This window comes from Eschrichtius robustus, chromosome X (genome assembly GCF_028021215.1).
Source record: "Eschrichtius robustus isolate mEscRob2 chromosome X, mEscRob2.pri, whole genome shotgun sequence".
In the NCBI taxonomy this organism is placed as follows: domain Eukaryota; kingdom Metazoa; phylum Chordata; class Mammalia; order Artiodactyla; family Eschrichtiidae; genus Eschrichtius; species Eschrichtius robustus.
Genome location: NC_090845.1, coordinates 74,560,533 through 74,587,123, shown reverse-complemented (window position 1 = coordinate 74,587,123; position 26,591 = coordinate 74,560,533). Strand labels below are relative to the sequence as shown.

General features: G+C 36.9%; 1 protein-coding gene, 1 non-coding gene and 1 pseudogene across 2 annotated transcripts in view; 1 reads left to right on the top strand and 2 right to left on the bottom strand.

Moving 5' to 3' along the window:
- Positions 1-26,591, top strand: part of POF1B (POF1B actin binding protein) — a 145,568-nt gene that overhangs the window by 82,679 nt on the left and 36,298 nt on the right. Inside the window, exons 5-7 of the mRNA XM_068533418.1 lie at positions 1,769-1,870; positions 6,429-6,611; positions 22,593-22,723. Coding sequence (XP_068389519.1) covers positions 1,769-1,870; positions 6,429-6,611; positions 22,593-22,723 — 416 coding nt within the window. The remainder of the gene's footprint in view (positions 1-1,768; positions 1,871-6,428; positions 6,612-22,592; positions 22,724-26,591) is intronic.
- LOC137756864 (small ribosomal subunit protein eS1-like) lies at positions 12,702-13,501 on the bottom strand (annotated as a pseudogene).
- LOC137757587 (U6 spliceosomal RNA) lies at positions 16,617-16,721 on the bottom strand. The gene has a single exon (XR_011072425.1). It is a non-coding gene; the product is annotated as a U6 spliceosomal RNA (small nuclear RNA).

The window sequence follows — 26,591 nt, the reverse complement described above, 5'->3', positions numbered from 1 at the left end:
TTTCTTTCACCTCCTTATATTCAAAGCCCACCTTTACCTTCTCTTAAATGCTACCTGATCCAAGTAACCTACCCAAGCACTGCCAATGGAACTCGGTTTTTCTTCTTCTGAATTCCATCCCATAAGTTATTTCTTTGTACTTTTTATTGGCCCTTGCCTCTTTCACCCTTGTATTATAGGTATTTGTGTTCATATATCATCTAGACTAGGGATTAGCAAACTTTTCCTGTAAAGGACAATATAGTAAATATTTTAGACTTTGTTGGCCACATGGGGTCTTGGTCTTCTTTCTTTTTACTTATAGTCCTTTAGAAATATAAGGTCTTGGTCTTCCTTCTTTTTACTTACAATCCTTTAAAAATATAAATACCATTCTTAGCTTGAGAACATTACAAATATAGGCTGCTGGCTGTAGTTTGAACCCTGATCAATATTCAATGCTCCTAGTAATAATCTAACTTTGATTCATGCCTTATAATACTTAGCAAAGTATATTGTGCATAGTAAGCTCTTAAACATGTGTTACATGAATGTAAACATGTGTTACATGTATTACCAAAGAGGCTTTTTTTACAAAAACAAACACAAAATAGTTTCTAGGGGAATTTTTAAATATATATCCATCTTTAGATTTGGTAATTCATCAGCTAGTCAAAATAAATCACTTATATGTTTGTTTTACCAAAGTATCCCAGGAACATTAAGTTAAAGCACCCTTTATCCAAACTTGAACACAAGAAGTGTATACTTTGGGTTCAAGAGTGTCTTGCCTTCTCAACAACCAGTGTTTTAGTCCAGTTGTTCTAACAGTTTTTACAATAGTAGACTACAAAAATGCTATCATATTTTGTTGGTTTTGAAATGGTCCTAAGCACATTAACTGGTAATAGGTATAGCCAATCCCCTTCTCTACTGTTCCCTTGCATTACAAAAATAAATGAATGCAATTTTTGGTTTGTAACAAAATAACCCTGACTCCCCCTATACAAGTGAAAAGTCATATGAAAACCAAAAGAAAGGAGAGGAGTATAGTACATAGTACATTTATTTTGGACTCCTGGTCTGATTCTTATTAGCCCTTCCTGGTTTCTTTCAGATCTTGGACATGTCACCACCCATTATTTCATTGGTGACAACTTCTAAGCACTTGGATAATCCTACATCAATTTAGTTGATTATATGGAGATACAGTGGCTCTTAAAGCCTCTACTCTGTTCTCAGTATTCAAAACACTTTGTACTGAGAGCCTTAGCTTTGATTGTAATCACAAGTAGGAATTGTACACTTCAAGGGAACCCAAATTGAGTTCCAAGAAAAAAAATCTTTAATACAGTTCTACCTACTTTATGGCTCAGTGGTGCTGAATTATGTTTATTTTGCATTTCTCTAATAATACTTTGGCATAGAAAGTAACCTGCCAGTGAACCCAGTTTAGATGAGGTTGACCTCATGCCTGTCTACCTCAGAGGAAACTTACCTTGCCTTAGGAACAGAAAAAAAATCTTTCCCACTCTTTTCCAATTTCCCCAAAACACTGTTAGGCTTAGTAAAATGTAGTGGGAGATACAGTTTGTTCTGTTTGAGAGAATGGACTATTTTTATTACTATATCCTTATATCTCTCAGAACATTATTGGGATGTCATTCCACTTTCCTCCTAAAGTCTGCCACTACCTCAGAGTTTATTGGAGAATGCATATTTGCTTAAGTTCAGATTCCTCTGAAAAGGTAACTTTCAAAGCAAAACACAGTCTTTAATGTCTTTATAGGAACCACTGTCGCCATTCCTAAGAGGAGGCCATTTCTTTCCAGGAAATAATGTTATTTACGAAAAAACCATAAGAAAAGTGGAGAAGCTAAATATGGATCAGGTAAGTGAAATTTGTTTTAAGGCTTATTTTATAAGTGTATACTTTTGAATTATGAATATTTTAATAGAGCTAAAATGGCCTTCAATTGTCAAGTGCCAGGCAAGCTCGCTATGTCATAACGATACCTCATTATATCTACAGCCCTTTGTATCATCCTTAACGCTTTCACCTCCATTTCCTCATTTGAAGTATTATTGTTCCCATTTTACTGAAAGGGAAACTGAAATAAAGATATGTCCAGTCACGGGGAAAATTAATGGTAGAATCTGAACTTAATATAGATATCTCAATGCTTTGTATGTTTCTTTTAAACAAGGCTCACAAAAATCATAATTTAAAACATTGCAATTTTCTTAATTCATTTAATATGAAGTGAATTTTTAAATGAACACTATCTATGAACAGATCTGTAAAATACTGTGTACTATAAAAGGTCTAGAAAGCTAAAGCTTGAAGTCAGTTTTTGAAATTCCATTAAGCTTAATTGAGAGACCAAGTACAGAGTACAAAACTGCAGCAGGGTGATGGTAATTCCATGGCATCTAGAGCTCCTCTCTCCCCCTGCCCTTCCGTCCTTTAAGCAGAGTTGTTACTGTAACCAGCAGAGGTTTCACATTGATCTCCTCAGTGGGTACAAGCATTCCCAGCCCAGACAAATCCTGGGATTTATCTCTTGAACTACGACAGTGTATTAGTTTCTTAGGGCTGTGGTAACAAAGTACCACAATCTGGGTGGCTTGAAACAACAGAAATTTATTGTCTCACAGTTCTGGAGGCCAGGACTATGAAATTGCCGTGTTGAAAGGGCCATGCCCCCTCTAGAGCCTCTATAGAAGGAACTCTTCCCTGCCTATCTCCTAGTTTCTGGTGGCCTCAAATGTTCCTCAGGTTGTAGATGCGTAATTTTAATTCTCCATTGTCACATAGCACCCTCCCTCTGTGTCTTCACATGGTCTTCCCTCTGTGCATGTTTGTCTCTGTGTCCAAATTTCCTCTTTTTATGAGGACACCAGTCATGTTTGATTAGGACCCATCCTAATGACCTCATTTTAACTTGATTACCTCTGTAAAGACCCTGTTTCCAAATAAGTTCACTTTCCGAAGTACTGGGAGTTAGGACTTCAATGAATCTTTTTTTGGGAGGCACAATTCAACCCAAAGCAGGCAGTTAAATATTATCAAATGAATTTTGATCACAAAATCATTTTTCTTATATACAACTGAAACATTAAAATATACTAAATTCTCTTTTTTTCATTTTTCTTGGCATGAGAACATGTCTTATTTTTATGAGCATTTATGGGCAGTTGTTACCCAATTCATAGGAACTAATACATTATTACTCATTTGATACCCAATAAAAATGAAAAAGAGTAAACTCTCAGAATCATAAATATCCAAATCTTTAAGATTCTAGTCTGCTTGGAAAACTGTATATAGTCTGAAGGGTTTAATATAGTACATATTAAGCGCATATTTTCCAAAAGAACTGCAGAATATTTCTGGACATTATGATACCAAACAGAAAAATTTCTCAAAATATTTTAGTTCTTCAAAAGGCACTTTCCTCAAGCTACCAGTTTATAACATCTGTCCTTTATCTAACTGGACAGCCAAAACAATGTCTGACACACTTTAAATAGGAAGGAATGTTTGAGACACATCATTTCATGCTGCTTCCAAGTTCTTGTTTCAAAGAGAATAAACAGCTTTTCTAAATCTTGGCCCTAGAAGAAAATATTGAATATCATGTACATTATTATTGCTATGCATCTGGAACAATTAAAGAAGAATTCCTTTAAGAGAACATTGCTGCTACTTACTGTTAACTAGAATATTTACTTTTACATGTCCACTTTTCTTATTAATGACTTAAATGATTTGGGAGTTTTGGAACTGCCATGGGAGGCTACCCAAGGTAGAAGGAACCATGCATACAACTGCTTTGACCTAGTTGAGTTTCCTCAGTGACAGAAATACGGTGGGATGAGCTGGATAAAGCCAGAGTCTGGATGAACCTGTTTAATGTCATATGAGACTAATCCAAATAGGACTAGCTCTTAGGAGATGGGACCCGTCCAAAAAAAGAGGTATTTATAGTAGAAGGGTGGTAAAGTGGTGTCAGTTGCAAGATAATTATCCAATTCATATAAATTGTACTCTGTGTATTTTTTTCTTGAGCAAAAATGGTAAGATATATGGTAAATCAGAAATGTTTGATCTTTTGTACATTAAAAACTCAGCTTGTGGTATGCTTCAAAAGTATGAGAAATGTATGAATATCTTGCTTTGGAACAATAATTTTAGTAGTCAGGTGTGAGGAATGGAAACTGAAAACCTGCTAAGACTTTAGGGGTACCAATGAGTGGTTCAGATGCCAAATAGGCTCAGGAAAACCACAAGACATCCCAGATGGAGAGACTATCAGCATTCTATTCAACTGATGCATTAATAAAGAAAGATGACTGAGAAATGGGTTTTGTTTTATTTATTGTCCTTTCAAAGTTTTTCCTAATCTGCTTTTTAAGGGACACATTTTTTTTTTCAGGAGGAATTCTACTTCAGTAGTGTACAAGCTCCCCACTGGTGAAAGCTTTCTCTGGCTATCACTCTGACTTTATCCTAATCTAGTGTATGAAGGTATTTTGTAACATAAAAGAACAGATGATACATTCATCCTCAAAATTTGTACAAAAGTTACTGATAGTACACAGTCAGACTTCTAAACTGTAGAGCTCTTACTTAGTGCTAGCATATTTGTAAAGTAGGTCATATTTGAAAAGATCCTAGAGAAAATCATTCTATGAACTGATTCTATGACCTTTATTATCTATATGTCTACCAAGGCAGTGTCTACTTGTAAAATGTGTTTCTTTATATATATTTTTTTCTTTCAAAAAATTTTTTGTATACATGAAAAGATATTTGTATACATGGTAAAAAATTTCAAAGCATAAAAAGTATAAAAAGGTACAAAAAGAGTGTGAAAAGAGAATAAAATTGTATATAGTAAAAAAACAGCTTCTCTATCTTGATCCTCTTGTCCCTCAGTTCTTCCTCCCAGAGGCAGTCACTCTTAAAATGTTTTTTGCTCTATGCATGCATTTAAAAGCAGCTGTATATATTTGTAAATACACATGTATGTACATTAAAAATATTATACAAAAGGAGCATACTATATTCATTCTTATGCATCTTGCTTTCTTCATTTAATATAGCTTGAAAATTGTTCCATATAAAACTTTTAAAATTTGAAGTGCCTTACTTTATTAATATAGGTCACCTTTCCAACAGTCAAAAGAAAATAGAGCATTGAATTTATACTTTCAAAGTTAATTGTATGTGCATGAATGTAGCATTATGATTCAAATAGAGTATTTTTTTCTTCGAAAACTGGCTTTCAGGTGCCTGCTTTCAAAGTAGAATAATAACAAAATAATATAGAAAATTCAAGCATACTTGAAATCCCCTGAACTGAAATAACCAGATATCTGTTTTTATTCTGTGCTCTACACTTACCAGAAAAAAGCCATGGTAAATAAGCAAGCAGATAGGAAAGATTTAGTTTGAAAACAAGTTCCAAAATATTTTGAAGACAGTACAAATTCAGTTTAATGTTCTGACAGAACTCTGAGCAAGAAATCATGAGTTCCAGTCCCAATTTTGCCATTAATTATTTGTGTCGTTATAAGTAAATCATCTTACTTCTCTGGACCTCATGGTTATATTTTTTTTCACCTGCAGAATTAACGGGGTAGATGATAATTAAGTTGATGATGATGATGACAATGATAAAATATAATAATAATAATAATAAATGTTAATTACCCACCTACTTTGTACTAAGCACTTAACAAACATTAGTTAATTTACTCCTCATAGCAACCCAGTGAGGTACATACTATCTCCACTTTTACACAAGAGGAAACTGAAGCTTATAAAGGTTGCATATACAGTTTCTCAAGATCACAGTGTAAGTGGTAGAATCAGAGTTAGAATCCATGTTTTCTGAATCTGAAGGCTCAGTCACTGTTTTCCAATCTTTTTTTCTTAATTTATGCTTGATTTTCACAAGCATAAGAACTTCACCTGCCCCCACTGTGTTTCTAATATGCTTCCTGACATTGAAAATCACTACATTACATTATTTTCTAATTTATATCCATCAACATCTTCAGTATTATTATTATGTAATTAGATCCTGAAGTGCCTGTTGAATCATCAAATAAATATTAATTAATATTAATATTCATTATAGTTTTAGTGTTAAGTATAACTGTAATATTAATTTAATCAGAACATGCAATTCTCTGGTCAACTTAGGTAAGTATTTGGATGGTTACAGCCACCTGGTCAAATAAAAATAGAATTCAATACAATTTTTCCCAATGGAATAATTGGAAAAAATAATATATCACTTATTAAAACTATAAATCCTAGGGCTTGAATTATCTTGTGAAAGAACACATTAAATTTTTTAAAGTGGATTCAGTTGGCTTTTCTTTTATTAGTTATTTTTATTCTGAGTGACTGTTTTAGGCATGTGTATGTGTTTTAGGAATGCTATCCTCAGGTTCAGTGCCATCATCACATTGTCCAACCGCCCCAGATCTTCCACTCTCTACACTGTCAACAATCCCATTCTAGCCAGCAAATCCAAACCATCACAGGAAGTGATTCAATTTCTACGAACACTGGAATTGAACTGTGTCATAGTGACTCAAACCATACACATGAGCAGGTGAGATTAATGAGCTGATTCCTTGTAAAACTGAAATAATCTCTTAAACCCTGCTCACACCACTGTATAGGTACCCACATTAAATTTTCATCAAAATATTGAGGTGTTATACCATGAAGATTCGTGTTTTATTATGGCATTTTTATATATTTATTTTTTAACATATTTATTGGAGTATAATTGCTTTACAGTGTAGTGTTAGTTTCTGCTGTATAACAAAGTGAATCAGCTATATGCATACGTATATCCCCATACCCCCTCCCTCTTGAGTCTCCCTCCCACCCTCCTTTTCCCACCCCTCTAGGTGGTCACAAAGCACCGAGCTGATCTCCCTGTGCCATGCAGCTGCTTCCCACTAGTTATTTATTTTACATTTGGTAGTGTATATATGTCAGTGCTACTCTCTCACTTCGTCCCAGCTTACCCTTCCCCCTCCCCGTGTCCTCAAGTCCATTCTCTATGTCTGTGTCTTTATTCCTGTCCTGCCCCTAGGTTCATCAGAGCCATTTTTTTTTTTAGATTCCATACACATGTGTTAGCATATGGTATTTCTTTTTCTCTTTCTGACTTAATTTCACTCTGTATGACAGACTCTAGGTCCATCCACCTCACTGCAAATAACTCAATTTTGTTTCTTTTTATGGCTAATATTCCATTATATATATGTGCCCCATCTTCTTTATCCATTCATCTGTCGATGGACACTTAGGTTGCTTCCATGTCCTGGCTATTGTAAATAGTGCTGCAATGAACTTGTGGTACATGACTCTTTTTGAATTATGGTTTTCTCAGGGTACGTGTATTATGGCATTTTTAAAACAAAATTTTCCATCTCTTCTCAGAAGACAAAATAATTCAGGTCTATTAATACATTAAATCTATGAGGGGAGTTAAGAACTGATCAATGAACACCTAATTTCTAGCTGATCCTCAGTTCTAAAATGGGTCCAACAGTTGTGCAACATTAAATATTTTCATGAAGTATGATATTTAAATGAATAATGTATTGGAAGTGGTATTGTCTAAGATGATTGTAATGGTCACATTTCACAAGCTGGTAATTACTTTTTATATGTTTTCTTTGAAAATATGGCATATTAACTCGTCAGAATAGGCGTACATTTTATTATTTGTTACATCAACAAAATAGAAACTACAACTTAGTTGCTAAGAAGAAATATCTTGGGATGCAGTCATCAGTGACTAATTTATGTTCTGAATACTTTCGAATCTTGTAAACCTCTGTTATACATGTGTTAAAGGATAAAAGATTGTCTTGTATTTTGGAAAAACTAACAATTATAACTGGAACTGTGGGGAATAAGCCACTGTTCGTATTTTTTCATATTTTTTTCTAATAAAGAATAGCTTGCTCAAGTTGACCTCTCTCATAGGCAACTACTACTGAAAGACAAAAGAAAAAGAATACGAAAAAATAAAGAGAGAGCCTACCCACATAAGAATATGATTGTTTTATATTAAATATGAATGAGATTATTTCTAAGGACTGAAACTTGAAATATACACTTTGGCCATATGGTAAAAAAAGAACCACAAAATATTTAATATCCACGTTTTTCCCATCTAAAAAAGCCTAAAATTATCATGTATGGAAATACTGGCCTTTAGAATTACTCTAAAACATGGTCCAGATGGTGTTGAATTTCTTAAATTAAATGGATTAGTAATAACCATTAGAAAGACATTTTATTAGGTTAAATCATTTGAAATTGTCTTTTTTTAAGGTAATTATCGATATGTATGTTCCTATGACCATTTTCTTAATTGTTTTGTGTTTTTGTGTTTTTTAAAATTTATTTATTTATTTATTTATGGCTGTGTTGGGTCTTCGTTTCTGTGCGAGGGTTTTCTCTAGTTGCGTCAAGTGGGGGCCACTCTTCATCGCGGTGCGTGGGCCTCTCACTATCGCGGTCTCTCCTGTTGCAGAGCACAGGCTCCAGACGCGCAGGCTCAGTAATTGTGGCTCACGGGCCTAGTTGCTCCGTGGCATGTGGGATCTTCCCAGACCAGGGCTTGAACCCATGTCCCCTGCATTGGCAGGCAGATTCTCAACCACTGTGCCACCAGGGAAGCCCTGAAATTGTCATTTTTATAGGTTAAAGTTGATCAAAGAGCAACAGCTTCATACGGTTCAATCTAATACTTAACTTCGCTACACTTCAGTTTCTTCATCATAAAATAAAGATTCATCATCCATTTCTTACAGGGTTATTGTAAGAATAAATTATGTCTTGTATGTTAAGCACTTAACCATTGTTGAGTGCTGACGGTAAGTACTTAAATGGTAATTACTAGTTTTTAGTAGTAATTATTATTTGTAAGCATTAAATCATCATGCCAGGTACTATGAAAAATGCAAACGTTGGTAAGACATTGTCACATTTCTCTTAGGTGCTTATTGTCTAATAGGGGAAAGTGGCAAACACATAAAGCATTATACAAAGCATAGTGTTGTCTGTTATAAAAGAGGATCATGCAATGTGCTTTGGGAACAGAAGAGAGAAGAAATTAATTTCAGCTGGGAGATCTAGGAAAGCTTTGTTGAGGAGGAAGAGATTGACCTGGGTTTTGAAGAGTGAGCAGAATTTCCAAATGTGGTATTGTGGTATGTGTGGTATGGACATCCTAAGAACAGGGAATCACATGAAAAAAGTCATATATTTGGGAAAGTACACTTTGGGTTTCAGGAATAGTGGTTTGGTTTGTATGGCAAGGAAGACATGGGATGAAGAGTACTAGAGTGTAGGGTTAAAATGATACCTTAAGGCCAGATCATGAGGTCCTTCCCACTGCAGTATCTTAGCTCCCTGACCAGGGATTGAACCCAGGCCCTCGTCAGTGAAAGCACAGAGTCCTGACCACTGGACCACCAGGGAATTCCCGAACATTAAGTTTAAAATTTTGACCTTTATTTGGCAGGCAATGGAGGATGATTGAATGTTATTGAGTAGGAAAATATTGATAGGTATGATTTAGGAGGTTAATTCTAGAAGCTTTGCACAAGGTAGATTGAAATATTGATTAGTTTTCTTCTCACAGTGATCAGATGAAGAAGGTATCATTGTTGCCTTTATTGTTCAAGAGAAGGAAACTGAGGTTCAGAGAAGTTAAGTTACTTGCGAAGGCTTGCATAGCTAGCATGTGGTAGAGCCAGGATTCATACATAGGTAACCTGACTCCAGAGCTTATTGAGAGTTCCCTCTGGAAGTTGAGTCAGTAATGTGGAGAGTCCTTGGTCAATAATGTAAACATGAATAGGACAGTGGATTAATAGTCTGCCACTGGGGAGATATTCATGCTATAACAGAAAGTGGACTAGCTTCAGGGTAGGAAGACCTGGGTTCCAGTCCCAGCTATGTCCTTTCCAAGCTACGTGTGCTTAATAAATACTAAATCTCTCAGAAATATCCTCATCCATAAATTTTGGTAGTGATGTCTACCTCACAGGGTTGATGTAAAGACTAAATGAAAATATATGTTTGACATGCTTTATAAACTATAAAGCCTACAACATGAAAAAATGCCACAGAGAAGAATTTGCAGAGAGATTATTAAAAGCTAAATATTTCAGTAGTCAAAGTGTAAAACTTAAACTAGGATAATGACAGTAGGAATGGAGTGAGGGACAATTATCAGAGATGGGAAAAATATCACAGGATTAAGAATCTTGTACAGTGACAATGGTAATGCTATGATACCCTTTCATTAGCTTAGTGCAACTAATAATATATTTGACCAGACTAGATATTGTCTGTTTAGAAAATGGGCAGAGGTGGGTAACTAATATATTACTTTCTATTTTATTATTCATCTTTCAGTTTGAGATTCCGACTTAGCTTTGTTAAAGGCTGGAGACTTTTTGTATAGATACTTTTCTTCTGGTTTTTCAGTATTTTATATGGATAAAGTTGAAGTGCTTCTGAAAATGGAATAGTGCCCTGGGAAGCTTAGAGCTGGTAATTTCCACCTATGTGGATTACACAGGATTGGATCCATTTCTGGTCAGAGTAAGGATGGGGTAACCCGATTGTGCAGATCCCATGGACAAAGCAGGGCAGAGAATGAGTTGTCTCACCTAGGCTCCTTGGTGTTTACATGTGTCTTCCACATGAGTGGAAGAGTCTCTGAAGAGTAATAGAGCAGATGTCAGTTAGGCTTCTTTAAAACTAAAGGATGACCCATTTTTAGTTTGTGTTTAGAGTTAAATTGCAATTCAGAGGTAGTATAATAAGGTAGAAAGAACACAGACCTTCAATTCAATTATCTGGGTTTATAAAACCTGATTCTGCTGAGTTGCATGATCCTAGGTAATTGACTTTAACTGGACTGAGGTAATCGACTTAACTGGACTGCACCTCAGTTTCCCCATCTATAAAAGAGGGAGAGAATCACACTTAATGTGCAGTGTATCTACAATGGATTAAATGAGGTAAAATATGTAAAGTATCCAGCTTAGTGCCAAGCACATACTAGGTACACAAATGAATGTTTGATTCTCTGCCTTTTCCTCCCCTAACCCCAGTCCCCAAATCTTTCAAAGCATCAAAATAAAAAATTGGTTTCCATTGTAATGATATTCTTTTTAAGATTTATTTATTATTTATTTCCTTACTTTATTTATTTTTGGCTGCGTCGGGTCTTAGTTGAGGCATGTGGGATCGTTCGTTGTGGCACGAGGGCTTCTCTCTAGTTGTGGTGTGTGGGTTTTCTCTTCTCTAGTTGCGGCACACAGGCTCCAGGGCGCGTGGGTTCTGTAGTTTGCGGCACGCGGGCTCTCTAGTTGAAGCGTGCGAGCTCAGTAGTTGTGGCGCGCAGGCTTTAGCTGCTCCGCATGTGGGATCTTAGTTCCCTGACCAGGGATTGAACCCACGTCCCCTGCATTGTAAGGCGGATTTTTTACCTCAGCACCACCAGGGAAGTCCCTGTAATGATATTTTTAAATGAAACTAAATCACCTTTAAAGTGCTTTCCAAGAAGCAAAAGGCATTAAAATATTTTTGAAAATCAGATGTACAAAAACCTGGCTTCAAAATATTTTTAATAAAACTAATTTATGTATGTTTTCCATGGTTCTCCTTAGAAAGATCATTATTTTGGTTTCAAATTCGAAACAGCACCAATCACATTTCTTTCCCCGAGGACATTAAGAATAACATGCTGTGATCATTTTCCTGCCATTAGCAAGGAACAGATAATTCCATATATGTTAGTGACAGGGAAAAGCTCAACTGAACTCGTTTTACAAGTTGTTATACAGGTGGTGTTTATAAAAAAGACTCAAATAATTATATATATTGCATGTACAACTCTTGCATTTGGCTTGAGGCTTCCAAGAAAACTTTGAGTCATGGGAAGATATCAAGGGAAGAGTCCTGCTCACTTGGATAGTGCTATTGCCAATGGAAAATTCTCCAACTTGTGATGCCTTTCTTCTGTCATTTGAAAATTTAATTTTTGTCAACATCAAGACAGCACAGATCTTAGTGTCAGGTGCTTTTTCTGACAAGTATCCAGGAAGCTTGTTACAATGTTTATTTAACATAAGTCATTCACTAATGATGGAAACTCTGGGCTGCTTAGCTTAATAAACTCAGCATTTCTGCTTGTTCCCTCACTCAGGCACATGTGACTCCAGTCCTTCTCCATCTTTATTGCCTTCTCCATCCCCATTATTGAAAATGAGTGTCTTTTGTGCAAAACTCTATTCCCTGCTATCCTTTCCCCAAATTTAATTGATATCTGTTTTGGACCCATTTTTTCTCCAACACCACCCTTATCTGTCTCCTGCTACCTCCTGCTCTTGTGCCCTTTTGAACTCTTGTTCTGTGGCAAACAAGAATTGTTATTTATTTACTCTTTTAAAAATAGTTTTTATTTTTTTTAATCAAAGTAATGCATATAGATAGCTTAAAAGGTCAAATATTATTAAATGGCATAAAACAAACAGCAAGTTCCTGTCCCAACCCTTTCCATGCACGCCTGATGCCCAGAGGAAACCATTTTCTGTTTTTTTTTTTTTTTTTTATCACGAATAAGATCTTTTATTTGTCACCATTAAAAGTCTGATTTTTAAACAGATTCTTGGACTGGTGGCTCATATCCATTAGCTCTTTCAACTTTAGCACCTGTCTCATCCCCAGCAGCTTCTCCAGAACTACTACCTTCACCATGTAGCTCCATGAGTTTTCCCAATTCAAACTTGGGCTCTTCAGCATTTTTACTTTTCTAACAAAGACATCATGGAGTGGATAAATAGATTGGCAGGGCTTTTCTATGTCTTTTCCAGTGCTGTCTGGAATCAATTGATTGACCACCTCTTTCAAGTCATTTGTCTGCACCTCTTGGGTCATGATTTCCATCATCTTCTTGCAGATATGGCAGACCTGCTGGTGCTGGGCATAAGAGGTCTTCTGAATCTGATTGTTGCATTTTTTTAGTAAAACCCACACAGAATAGACGAAGCAAATAACCATCGGTAGTCTTGACATCAACGTGAGCTTCAGTCATGGTCTGCCAGTTTTTGACCATGGAGCACATTTTGTCACGGGTAAGATCCATGCCATGGAAGTTAGTCAGGCAGTTTTTGCCCTGAACATCCTCAGTAATAAGCTTGAATTTTCTAAATGCAACTTCATCATTCTGCAGATCAACAAGGCTCACTTCAAAAACACGACCCTTGAGACCATCAGATGCGATTTTGGTTCCTTGAGTTCTTGTGACTAGTGTTTTCCCAATATTTCTTATATTGAACATAGCTGGTGCTTTCACATCATACCAATCTTTCTTAGAAAATGGGTCAACGACTTTCTTCTTGGCTCCCTTTTTACCCCCTTTCGTAAGGCACTTGTTCTTGCCGACCGCCATGGTGCTGCTCAGAGAGCCAAAAGGGCGGAAGTTAGAGGCAACAATTTTCAACTCTTAGCTTTTTTTCTTCTTGTCTTTCCTTCCATATAGCTAAATAATACGGATATACTTATGCTGCTGTTTTTTGATTTATCAATGTTGTATATTATATGTTGGTAATTCTGGTACATAAGGATTTAGTTCTATTAATCACCCACCTACCTGTTTACATCCCTTTCATCATCTCAGTATAGTTAAATCCCCATATTTTAGGCTAAATCATTATTCAGTGTTTATATTATTATTGCTATGAAAGTATTATTTACTGCTGAACCAATTTGTGTACTATTTTGCTGCTTTTATTAGTACAACTATTATTTGCTGGTGTTAATAATTCCCTAAATGTTTTCATTTGTTTGGTTTTCTATGTATCTATTGCTAATTCTTTTCTCAGTACAATTTTATACAGTCAAGTGTTCTGGTTTTTGTTGATCAACCATTTCCTCTCTTTAAAACCCTGCAATCCATATACACCTCTCCTCTTGGCTCATATTATCACTACTACTGACCTTCTAGTCACTCTCATCATCCTTCAACAGTTTCACTGGCAGGCTTACAATCTTCTCCCCACTTTCCCCTGACCCCTGCCCTGGAATCATCTATGAGAACTTCTCCACTCAAATGAGAGATCTTTCTCATGCTCTGTCCTCATGGTTCTTCATCACCCTTAATTTCTTCATTTCTACTACATCTTCAGCTCTCATAGACTTTGGTCACTCCTTGAACCTCCACATCACTTGAAACTGTTTCATCTGGAATTCTGAATCTCTCTTTCTCTTATCATCACTTTCTTACTTCATCTCCTACTCTCTAATTCCCATTGAGCCTTGCCCTCAACAAGCTCTCTAGCCCTCAGTTCCAAACCGGGCTGGTGTCCCCTGTCAGCTGATTCAACAATGCTCTTGCTAGAAACCCTTAAAATTGTTGCCTTCTCTGATTAGTCCTCACTTTGCTAATCCCTTACTTTGGATAGACTGCCATCCACTTTCTCTGCACCTAGATTTTGACTTCGTGTGCTAGAGAAAGTTCGCAAACTAGGCCAATTTAGTCTAGTACAGATTATCTCTGTCTTGCTGGATTCCTTCTGTTGCTAGACAGTCCTTTTAGTTAATTCTGATTGACTTGCCACCCCGGTCCTCAGCATATAATCTTTATTTTTCCCTCTTCATACTCTAGGTCCCATTGCTGTTCTCTTACTCTTTGCAGGTAGCCTTGCCTTCTACCAAGAATGGGCAGTGGAACTCAGATTTTTTTGTGTACCAGAATCAGTTGGCTGACCTGCTTAAATAGAGATTTCTGGGACTTGATAGTTTGCATTTCCAAGTTCACTCGTTATCCTAATGCTACTTGGTCCAGGGACCACAATTTGCGTTCACTATGTGAACTCCTTCAACACCCTACTTCACTGAAAAATTTCTCTGTACTTTCAGTGAACTTTTGATTCTTCCGATCTTTGAGAATTAATAATCTAACCTTGTCTTCAAGGTGACTCCATTAGCAACCCTACCAATCTACTGACTTATGATCTCAATCATTTTTGTTCCCTTAACTTGCAAAATCCCTGAAGGAGGAAGGCATACTCACTGCTGCCATTTCCTCATTACCCACACATTCCTTAACACTTTGAAAACCAGATTCTAGTTTCAACATTCTCCTGAAACTGCTTTTATTGACCTCTAAGTTGCAAATTCCACTTCCTTTTTTGCTTCATTTTCATCTTATTCCAGTTCGAATAAGATGGAAGAGTTGATAATGTTGATCCATTGTATTCTTGATATTCTTTCTTTCCATTATACTGTACTGCTGCTTCTAATTCTTCTCAGGCTCTTCTTCTTTCTTTCATCAGATCTTCCCCAAAGACCCATCCTTGGCCTTCTTCTCCTTTCTCTACCCCTTCTCCCTTGACTATATGGTGTAAAAGCTTGACTTCTATGACCTTTACATGATCACCTTTACATGGACAACTCCCCAAACTTCCCTCCGAAGCTTTAATCCATAATTTTTAATGGAATAGTTGATGTCTCTACTTGGCTGTCCCACAGTCACCTCCAACTGACCATATACCAGCTTTTCATTCTATGCCCTCTATTTCTATTAATGATATCTTCAGTGCCCTAATCACCAGACTTAAAATTTAGCATTATTTTTTACTTTCCCTCTCATTTGCCACCTCACACCTAATCAGTTGTCATAGTCTGAAGAATCTTCCTACATAAAACCACTCTCATATAGCTGAAAGTTGGGTTTCCTTCCTATAACTCTTTTACCATTTTTGTTGTTGTTGTTGTCGTCACAGCTAAGGTTTATTACAGTAATGTAGCCAGTGGGGGGCTGACCACCGGGGAGGAGACACCCACTCCACAGGAGCCAGCAGTAGCTTTGGGGGCCCTCCCTGGCTGTGGGGAGGGTGCACCACACTCGCAGGGAATGGAGAGCAGAGGAAGGGCCCGTGGTTGCCTTTGCCCAGCAGCCCTGCTGCTCTACAGGGACTAATGTAGTACATAGAGCACATTTAAAATGGGGCCAGCATGGGAGATAAAACCATTATCCACCCTGTAATAAATAGTTACAAAAGTCACCCCTGGGTCGGACTGCCCAGGGAAGGCAACACGTTGTGCCCAGAATCGAGCCATGATGAATGAGGGTATCCAGGGGCTCGACTTGCCTCCTGGGCGCGGCCTGGGGTCAGGGTGACTGTGCCGGACACTGGCCACTGCCAGGCCCCCTGGGTCCGCAGGCCAGTCCTTGGCCCCTCAGGCAGGCACTGGGTCAGCGGTCAGGAGCGGGCTGCCAGGCTTTCTCGAGGTCAACCTGCATGGCCTGCGGGAGCCACTCGCAGTACTCGGCCACAGGTGTTCAGGGTTTTTTTTCCTCCAAGCAGCCAGCAAGGCGTCTCGCAGTTGGCTTTCTCGGCAACAAGGGCTCTCAGGAGTCTCTGCCCTGGGCTGCAGTCTAACCCACGTCTTCAGCATCGTGCTGAGGCTAGACAGCAAACAGCCCTTGTAGGAGGCCAGCTTGTGGAAGACCTGGGGAGACACCACAGGACGGGGTGAAGGCTCCGGGGCTCACATCCCTCCCATAGAAATAATGGAACGCTTCACGAATATGTGTGTCATCCTTGCGCAGGGCCCATGCTAATCTTCTGTGTATCGTTCCAATTTTAGTGTATGTGCTGCCGAAGAGAAGAGAGCACTCTTTTTTTTAAATTTTTTTTAAAATTAATTTTTATTTATTTATGGCTGTGTTGGGTCTTCGTTTCTGTGCGAGGGCTTTCTCTAGTTGTGGCAAGCGGGGACCACTCTTCATCGCGGTGCGCGGTCCTCTCACTATCGCGGCCTCTCTTGTTGCGGAGCACAGGCTCCAGACGCGCAGGCTCAGTAATTATGGCTCACGGGCCCAGCCGCTCTGCGGCATGTGGGATCTTCCCAGACCAGGGCTCGAACCCGTGTCCCCTGCATTAGCAGGCAGATTCTCAACCACTGCGCCACCAGGGAAGCCCAAGAGAGCACTCTTTTACCATTTCATCTGTGCTTCTCTTCATAGCTCTTATGAACTGGGAAATCTATCACATAAAGTTATTTAGATACATATCTTAGCTCTTCTAAAAGACCATAAGGTCCTTGAGAGAGGAGGAAACAGTATCTTATGTCTTTTTTTTTCCCAGTAGCACTTAGAACTGTACCATAAGGCAGTACTTAGTAAGTTCTCAATAAATGTGTGCTGAATGAATGAAAGCATCATGCCACTGAGACCTTTTAAATCCTGCATGTGGCTTGGGGGTATAGATTTTAGCCTTTGGGTTAAGAAAAAAAGTTAGAATGTAAGATAAATTATCAATACATTGAAAGAACTACTACATATGTGCAGTGAGTTCCTCCACTGGCTTTGCTTACATAATAAAGAAGTGGTTCCATTCCTTGAATAAATTACATACTAAGGAATGGCAGAATAGAGAAATGGCAGAGAGGCGGAGAAGAGAAAAAAGTAGCAACAAAGATGTTTCCAAGAAGTTATGCATTAAAAAATACATATTCATTTAAAATTAATTTCATTGGGATATATCTCCTGTTTCATTACAAAATGTATTTAGAGTGTCTTAAAAGAACAAATAAGATGTAATAGAACAGAAAAAGAAATGTCAAGGGCAGTGTAAATATAATGGGGCCATAACACCAGAAGGAAAATAGAGTACACAGAAATGCAGGCCACAGAGTTCCATGTCATTAGTAAAAATGGGCTAAAAACTTGGATCTGAGATTTCTGGAAACCACAAGGGGGGAAAAAAACATGATTAGTGGCAAAATTCCCATTGTTCATGAGAAAAAGCTTCATAAGTTTTCAGTAGTCACGTGTGTTATAGGAAAATATATTTTATTTTCCAGTCAGAGAGAATAATTTAAGCAGTTACAAATTAGTCACCTGGATTCATTATAAAATGACAATCCAAACCATCTACTTTTTTTTTTTTGGTTGTTAGGAGTGGAAGAATCATCTTATTTTATAATAAAATGTCAAAATCTATACATATACACCAAAAAGGGAGCAAGGACAGCGTTGACTAGGTTTTGGATAAAGTCAATTTCAGCTGCTTTTTTTTTAATTAACTAATTAATTTATTTAGTTTTGGCTGCATTGGGTCTTGCTGCACATGGGCTTTTCTCTAGTTGCGGTGAGCGGGGGCTACTCTTCGTTGCGAGTGCAGGCTTCTCATTCCGGTGGCTTCTCTTGTTGTGGAGCATAGGCTCTAGGCACATGGGCTTCAGTAGTTGTGGCACACAGGCTCAGTAGTTGTGGCGCCCAGGCTTAGTTGTTCCAGGGCATGTGGGATCTTCCCGGACCAGGGCTCGAACCTGTGTCTCCTGCATTGGCAAGCGGATTCCTAACCACTGCAGCACCAGGGAAGCCCTTCAGTTGCCTTGTTAAAGCACCTCTTCCAACTAGTGCTTTTCCATCTATTATAGTTAACATTTAGCCCAAATTGCATCCTTTATGACAACTTCCTCATGCAACAAATGTTTACTGAGGATCTACTATATTCAGACACTATGGTATGTGCTGGAATTAAAGAAATGTATAAAAAGAGTGTCTCTACTCCCCGGTAACTGAGAGCCTTGTAGAAAATTTATAACCATCTTCCACTCCTTCTATCATTATTCAAATAGCCAATTGTCCATATGTGTTCAGTTAAATAAAACCATTATTTGTATGACGGTTTTTACATGACAGTTTAATAATTTACCTGCCCCCCTCCAAAGTAATACCTCCAGCAACTTTATAAAATAAGTACTAAATTACCTGCATTTTACAGTTGAGGAACCTGAGGTTCAGAGAGGTTAAGCAGTACATACACTTAGGCCACAACTAGGAAGTGGGAGCTCCATCTTTGGCTCCAATTTCCATTCTTTCTTCATTGCAACACTTTGCTGCCTAGAGTTACTCACAGAAAATTAAATTAGGTCTTTATTTCAAGTACAGGACTGTTGTTATGAGTCAAGTCTTCATTTTAGAATTATAATTATTGTACAATACATTCAATTCAGTGACAACATTTATTGAAAACCTTCTGTGTACCAGGTACTGTATAATGCAACATTTCTTTACTAAAATATCTATGGAGATTAAAATAGCACTGAGGATTTTCAGAACCCAAAATTCTGATACTTTTTCTCCTAGGATTTCTTCTTGTGGTACAAAATAGGAAGAGACCAATTATTGTTTTTATTTTACCTTGTTAGCCAAATGACGTTGTACATAAAATGCATTTCATTTCACAGGGATTAATGCCAACTGGATTAACTATGGTTTCAATCTATCTGACAGCTATTAAATGTCCCAAATCAAAGCAAAATTAATGAAGCAGTAACCTTATTTATCTACAAGTGTCACCATATAAGGTTTGCAGGATAATAATCTATACATTGTAAGCTTTCCTTAATAGTGATGTTTTCTGTTGTCATGTAGCAAAAAGTTACTACCCAGGAGGGTCTAAGCACAGAAGACCTTATTAGTTAACATGTCCATGACCTTTTAGAGGGTTAAGCATTTATGTATAATTGCTTTTATATAACATGGCATTTTAAGCACTTTTGAATCCACTAAGCAACCATTCTAAATAGGTGAAAAATGCATACATAAGCCAGTTACCCAGTGAGGATAAATTTAATTAAGCCAGTACCCTCTACTACGAGATTACTACTAGATTGTGATTTGTGCCTTCATCACAGGCTATCCCTAGTCCTGAACAGCATTCTCAAAAATGTGTGCCACTAAGCTTGAAGGGGGCCAGGCAAGAAAATATAGATAGCTCAGGTGAAACCTGCAACTATTGTGTGTCTACTATTGGTAGGACTCTATAATCACTACCACTGAATTTTGTAAATATGGTTGGTCAAAAGTATCATCTTTGAATATCAAAGTTTATATAATGTAGATACTAGCAAAAGAAATTCCACTCCTGGAATCTCATAGACCACAAATAAGAAACAAAACTCCAGACTGGAAACAGGACAAGAACTTCCAAGGCAGTAGTGAGGTGAAGCCCATGGTTTTCCTTTACAAGGTACTTCCTTTCTATAGATTTTCTGAAAAATGATTTCTGATTTGCCTCTGGTTTCACACTTAAACATTGTTGCTTGCCTTGGGTTTGTGGCAGTAATTCTAATCAGAGGCTTTTACTAGCAATCAGACACAAGGAGTTGGACTGCTTAGCCATTATTATGGTCAAATAGTGATCTGATTAAAGGTATTTGATGGATGCATGCTAAAGAATCTTTAATAATTTTTGTAATTTTTTGAGAAATATCACAATTTGTGTATCTGGGAACAACTATTCTTCAGCACAGTTTGTATTCCTGCCCTGTTTATATGTGAAAGTTAAAGCTATTATCTTAGATTGACATTCAAGATAGCTATCATTCATCAGGCAGAAATGCTGATGTGAGGTAATTTTATTTCAGGTATCTTATCAACTCAATATTGTCACAGAGAGAAAACCTCCATCCATTAGAGCTACCATTATTCTGACTGAAAACATTCATGTTTCCTTGGGAGGCTCCCTATCTTGGCTTTTTCAAGTCAACAAGAACATGGTTTTGAGCCAACTCTAAAAGAAATGTCAAATCACACCTACAAACAGTTCCAATAAAACTAAAATCTACTGACCTGTGATTTAGTAATGAAAATATTGCTAACTGGCACGTCATAGTTTATGGTTAGGAAATTTCATTTTATTGTTGAGTGTAGTCCTGGCAAAGACTTAACAGCAGAAGAGAATCTGATTTCTGTCTGTCCTCTCCCCTCCACACTTTTGAACCCAACTGGGTTTTGGTTTTTACTGTGTTACTCAAATGTAAATTGTGGACTGTATACAACTAAGGAGGAATATATACACAAAGGAGTGAAATTTTGCTTCTTGCTATTCTACCTTGATGGCTGTTTGGTCAAAAGAACCCATTCTTCAATTTTAATACTCTCACCTTTTCTCTAACTGATTAAAATTTATTAACTGAACTTCAGCCATATTTTGCATAGTTTCACAATAAGAAAATCAAACTCTTGACTGTTTCAACTCCTAGCCCAGCTAACCTCCAAAATAATGCAGTTAGGGGCAGTGTAATTCCTAAGTTGCTGAGAAAACAAACACAAGAGGTCTTCTGGGAGGCAATATTGTGTAGTGGTTACAAGAGAACATTACCTCATTTAATCTTTTTTTTTAATTAATTAATTTATTTATTTATTTTTGGCTGTGTTGGGTCTTCGTTTCTGTGCGAGGGCTTTCTCTAGTTGTGGCAAGTGGGGACCACTCTTCATCGCGGTGCGCGGGCCTCACTATCGCGGCCTCTCTTGTTGTGGAGCACAGGCTCCAGATGCGCAGGCTCAGTAGTTGTGGTTCACGGGCCCAGTTGCTCTGTGGCATGTGGGATCCTCCCAGACCAGGGCTCGAACCTGTGTCCCCTGCATTAGCAGGCAGATTCTCAACCACTGCACCACCAGGGAAGCCCACCTCATTTAATCTTTATGTCAAGTTCATAGCACAATGGCTGACACATAGTAAGAGCTAAGTAAATATTAGTTATTGTTATCATTTCTCAAAATAAAATCACCTCCTTTTGGTAACTTTTAACACCTCTTTTTATCTATGAACACAGACACCAGGCTGATGCAAATCATTCCCCGTCCTGGACTCTGTGACTCTTTATTTGGGTGCCACATTGAAATCACAAGAGCAAGAGTTTTAGTAATGGCACAAATTACTAATGTGGGCAAAGAATTGTATACCCAACATGTTAACTAGTGTACAGTGCAATGACAGGAGAATATTTGTGCAGAAATAATAAAAGAAATAAATACTTTAAGATAATTTGAAACTGTAAAATTACTCTGTCAAATTAAACTGGAAGGAAAAAAAACTCCATGGTTTTCACAGCATTATGAGGGCATTATAATTGGCTAAGGGAGAAAAATAGGCAAAATACTAAGTGTATCAAATTACTTGTGTGCAGATTCTAACAGGGAGTTCAGTACTTGAATGTCCTTGGCTAAAGAAATGCCCTTTTCTACTTGGCAAAGTTAATGGTTTTGGAAGGGACACACATAAAGAGGTGAGGCAGGAAGGCATTATCTACCTGGCTAGCTATAGCAATGAGATAACCTGAGGATCAGTGGAATGATACTGACAGATGAATAAGCCATGTGATGATAATGAGCAATTCAGAGATTTTGATAATGAGCAATTCAGAGATTTTACTTGTTTTACTTTTCATTTAAGCATCTATATTCAAGAATTTTTATGTAAATTATTCAAGTTTTGCATTCATTAGATCACTTAGACTTGAGTGAAATGAAACTGAAACTGCCATTACAATGTTGCTTTTCCTTTAAATTCCTCCCATATTGAAAAATGTATATATCAGCTACAAAGAAAATTTAGTGGCTTCATTTATGTGATGATTTTGTGATGAGTTACTTGTATTAATAGGTTATTTCACTTTTTTCATTTCACAGCAAAATATCTGTGAACTTAATATTGTTTATAATTGTGATTGATATTTTCTTCAGGTGATAATTCAGGATGATGGCCCTGAAAAATTGGACCCCAAATATTTTGGAGAGTTGCTTGCTGATCTAAGCCGTAAAAATACGAATCTATATCATTGCTTATTAGAACATTTGCAGAGAATTGGAGGAAGGTACTGTAAATATATCATTTGCCTTGGTGTTGTAGCTTTCAAACATTTTACAATACCCTGATATTTTTTAATAGACTTTATTTTTTAGAGCAATTTTAGGTTTACAGCAAAACTTGAGTACTTTTAATGGCGAAACAGGCAACTGTATGAGCAGATCTGAGGAAATATCTCATTTTAAGAGTTAATGTACTTAATGAAAATCATTGAAGATATCTTACCAGCTATTTTGGGGTCAGTAAAGAATTATGTGGACCTTCTTTTCTAGCGTACTTTGATGACAAATGCAACCACTTAGGCAAGGAGCTCAAAAAATACGTGGCATACTATGACTTGTTTTAAGATATTACACTGATGATATAAGATACAATCCCATTGCCAACACACTACTGTTTATCTTCCATTGATGTGTGCTCAACATATGAAGACCAGAGTTTAATATACATTTAGGGTTATATATTATTATAAATGTCATGTATTATTTTAATATTATATATTACATATAATGTATGAAATATAAATTATACAAATATCTATTTATAAGTTAATGTAAATATGTATATTATACAATAATATTATATAATAATATATAATACATATTTAAATATATAAACATAAACAATTTATCAACTGTCCATGTGTAGATGAGAGCGCATTATGTCATGAAATGAATTTCATAAGCTATACTCCAAAAGTTGCCTTCTACTATGTAGTCACATCATATATGTGGTCATCTGTCAGGCAAAATTTAGGAAAGCTCTATAAACTCAGAAAAATCTGGAGGATAAAGGAAAGTCAGTAGAAATTCCACCAACTAGATTCTTCTACTTCTCAGAGATCTTTAATCTCTTCTCTCTTTTCTCTCTGCTTATTACAATTCTGTTTATTAGCTCCCTCCTCCCCAACTTGTCTTGCTTTCTTATTCATGATTGCAACCATTCTCTTACCATCACCCTCAACTGCCTTGCCTCTTTATCATATTGTCCCTGCCACTTAGCAAAATCCCAACTCTGGATTAGTCTAGCTCTCTGCTTTATCTATTGTTTCCTTTTTTTTCTCCATCCAATACTCACTGCCCACTACCTCTAGAATTCAGACACTACCCACTGAGGGCTGTTTCATTTACCCTGGTTTCCTTGGTGCCTAGTGTGGTGACTGATTTAGTGTGGTGCTTAATAAATATTTGTTGAATGAATGAATGAATGCCTTCTTTATGCTACATCCATGCAGTTGAGCACAGTTAGAGAAAAGCACAGCCATTTATTTGAATTGGGGTCATTATTAACGCATGGTTTCCATCTTCAGCTAGGCCTTCATCAGTGTTTTATACTAATCAATATCCTCTCCCCTTATCCAAACAACTATTTCACACATTCATTTATTTGCATAATGTCACTACCTTAAAATCTTTCCCCTCATTCTGAGTACTCTATTATCTATTGAGTGTCCACTATTGTGCCAGACACTGTGCTAAGTGCTTTTTAAATATTATCTAATTTGCACAGTAACCATAGAAAGTTTCAAATGGACACCCAAAGAGAATAAGTTATTAAGATCACATAGCTGCTAAGTGCTTGAGATGGATTCAAACATTCTGAGTACTCTTATACCTATAAGCCATGACTCAGCTTTTCTGCAAAGCTTTCCCTAGATACTGTTTTGTCTATGTGTTCCTCTTCTGTGCATTAATCATGTCTTGTGAATATTTCTGTTAAAGTATCACATGGTAAAATCAAGAGCATATAGAGACATATATTCTTAAGTACACTGATTGTAGATACAGGATTCATACCCTAGGTTCATGTCCCAGCTTTTGTTACATACTAGATGTGTAATATCAGGCAACCTGTTTAACCTCTCTGTACCTCAGTTTCTTCATCTGTAAAATAGGGATTATAATAATACTTATTTCATAGATTTGTTATAAGCAATAAATGTTTTATTTAAGACATGTACTTACAAGCAGCAGGAGCATCATGTGAGAACTTGGAAACAGACCTGTAGAATCAAAAACTCTGGGGTAAGGCCAAGCAGCAAGCCCTCTGGAGGATTCTGATACATGCTAAAGTATGAGAACCACTGACCTAAGGCCACAAAAGTGGCAAATCTGGGACTAGAACCTATGGGAGAACATTTTTACCTTAGGCAAATCACTTAACCTTTCAAACTAGATATGTGTCTCTAAATTATTTAACATATTGCAGACACATTAAAGAAATTATCAATTTTTGAATCATGAAATTTGAAAAGGTTGGAGGACTTAGACCAATTTTACATTGCTCAAATTTTGCCTTAGATCACTTATGTTTGTGTCACGTACAGGACAAGATAATATTTGTGTTTGGATTGCCCAAATCCAGTTCAGAGCACATGGCCTTGACAAAGTCGCTACTCAATAAAGGTTTATAGAATGAGAAATATATTCCAAATGTATTAGTCTCATACTAATTAGAAGTAGACAAAGTAATTGAGCAAGGGAAGTTAAATTGTTTTATAATGATCATCCAGGTAGAGATGTAATCTGGGGTTTTGAAATAGCTTCCTGTCATTGAGGGCTTTGATAAATGTATAAGGGTGACCTAAATGTGTAATTAAGTGCCGCAAAACATTGAGTTTAATTTCTAGAGTAGCTAAAAATACTAAAAAGAAAATAGAAAGCTGGTGTATCCACATTAGTAAACACTCCAGTGTGGAGAGGGTCTCATAAAATTTTGGTGTTTAAGAGTTCTTGTTTATCAGAAGGTTGTCAGTTTCTTTCTCTTCATTCCTCCCCTCCTTTATTTCTTCTTTTGTTTTTTCCTTATTACATTCCTTCCTTCCTAGGAGGTGAGATGACATAGTGAGTGCCACTCTTTTTTTTTTTTCTGCCCACTGTAATTCTAGCCACCATCACCTTGTACTGAATGGAGATGTAATCCACACTGGCCTTTCCGCCTCCCACCTCTGCTCCCTTTGTTTCCACTCTCTCTCTCTCTCTCTCCCATCCCTTTGTCTCCACTTTTCTTCTCTTTCTAAATTGCAATTCAGCAATGAGTAAACTGGAGGGTCAGAATTAAGAAAGGTTGTCTTATGAAACCATTTTGGTTACATTTGTAAATTCCAGTATTAAGTGCTGTTGATTGTTCCTTGTTTGTTTCTTTGTCTTGTTTTCTTATTTGTAGAAAGAAGTAAGTGGCTAAGGACTTGTGTACTAGGTTGGCATTGGAATTGGGATTTTAAACATAAAAGGTCTATTAATACTGTGATAATTCCAGTTAACAGTAATGCAAGACTACTATAATTGCATTGTGAGTCATATTTTAACTTCCTTTAGCTTCCAATATATGCATGCAGTTACTTTAGTAACGCACTAAAAAAGTAGAAGATACTTCATTTCTTTTCGCTAGGGCCTCCCCAAAATTTCTATTTTGGGCAACCCAGGAAATACCACATACATACATACAGACAATTGCACATATGCAGTCATGCCTCAGGAAATGAAATATTCAGTTCTCATTCTCCACATTAGCTTGTGTATTTTTATAAATGCATGCAAGAGGTTTCGCACAGTGAGTGACCCACTTATCTCTGTAAGCAATATATTACTCATAAGCACTTACTTAGAAAGTAAATGTAGGAGCTAACGTACTAGCTTATATCTCTAAAATACTTTTCTGTTGTACTTGACGATATGGCAGTCATATATCTATGATTTCCTTAGTCTTACTTTAAAATACTTTGTCTTGCTGTCAGAACATGTGTACAGTTTTTTGTTTGTTTGTTTGAGAAGTATGTTCACCGTATGCATTTTGGGCCCAGTTTTTCCATGAAGTGCAGAGGGAACAAGTAGGCAAAAATAAAGGCCTATCTGTTGCCACTGGTAACGCTAGAA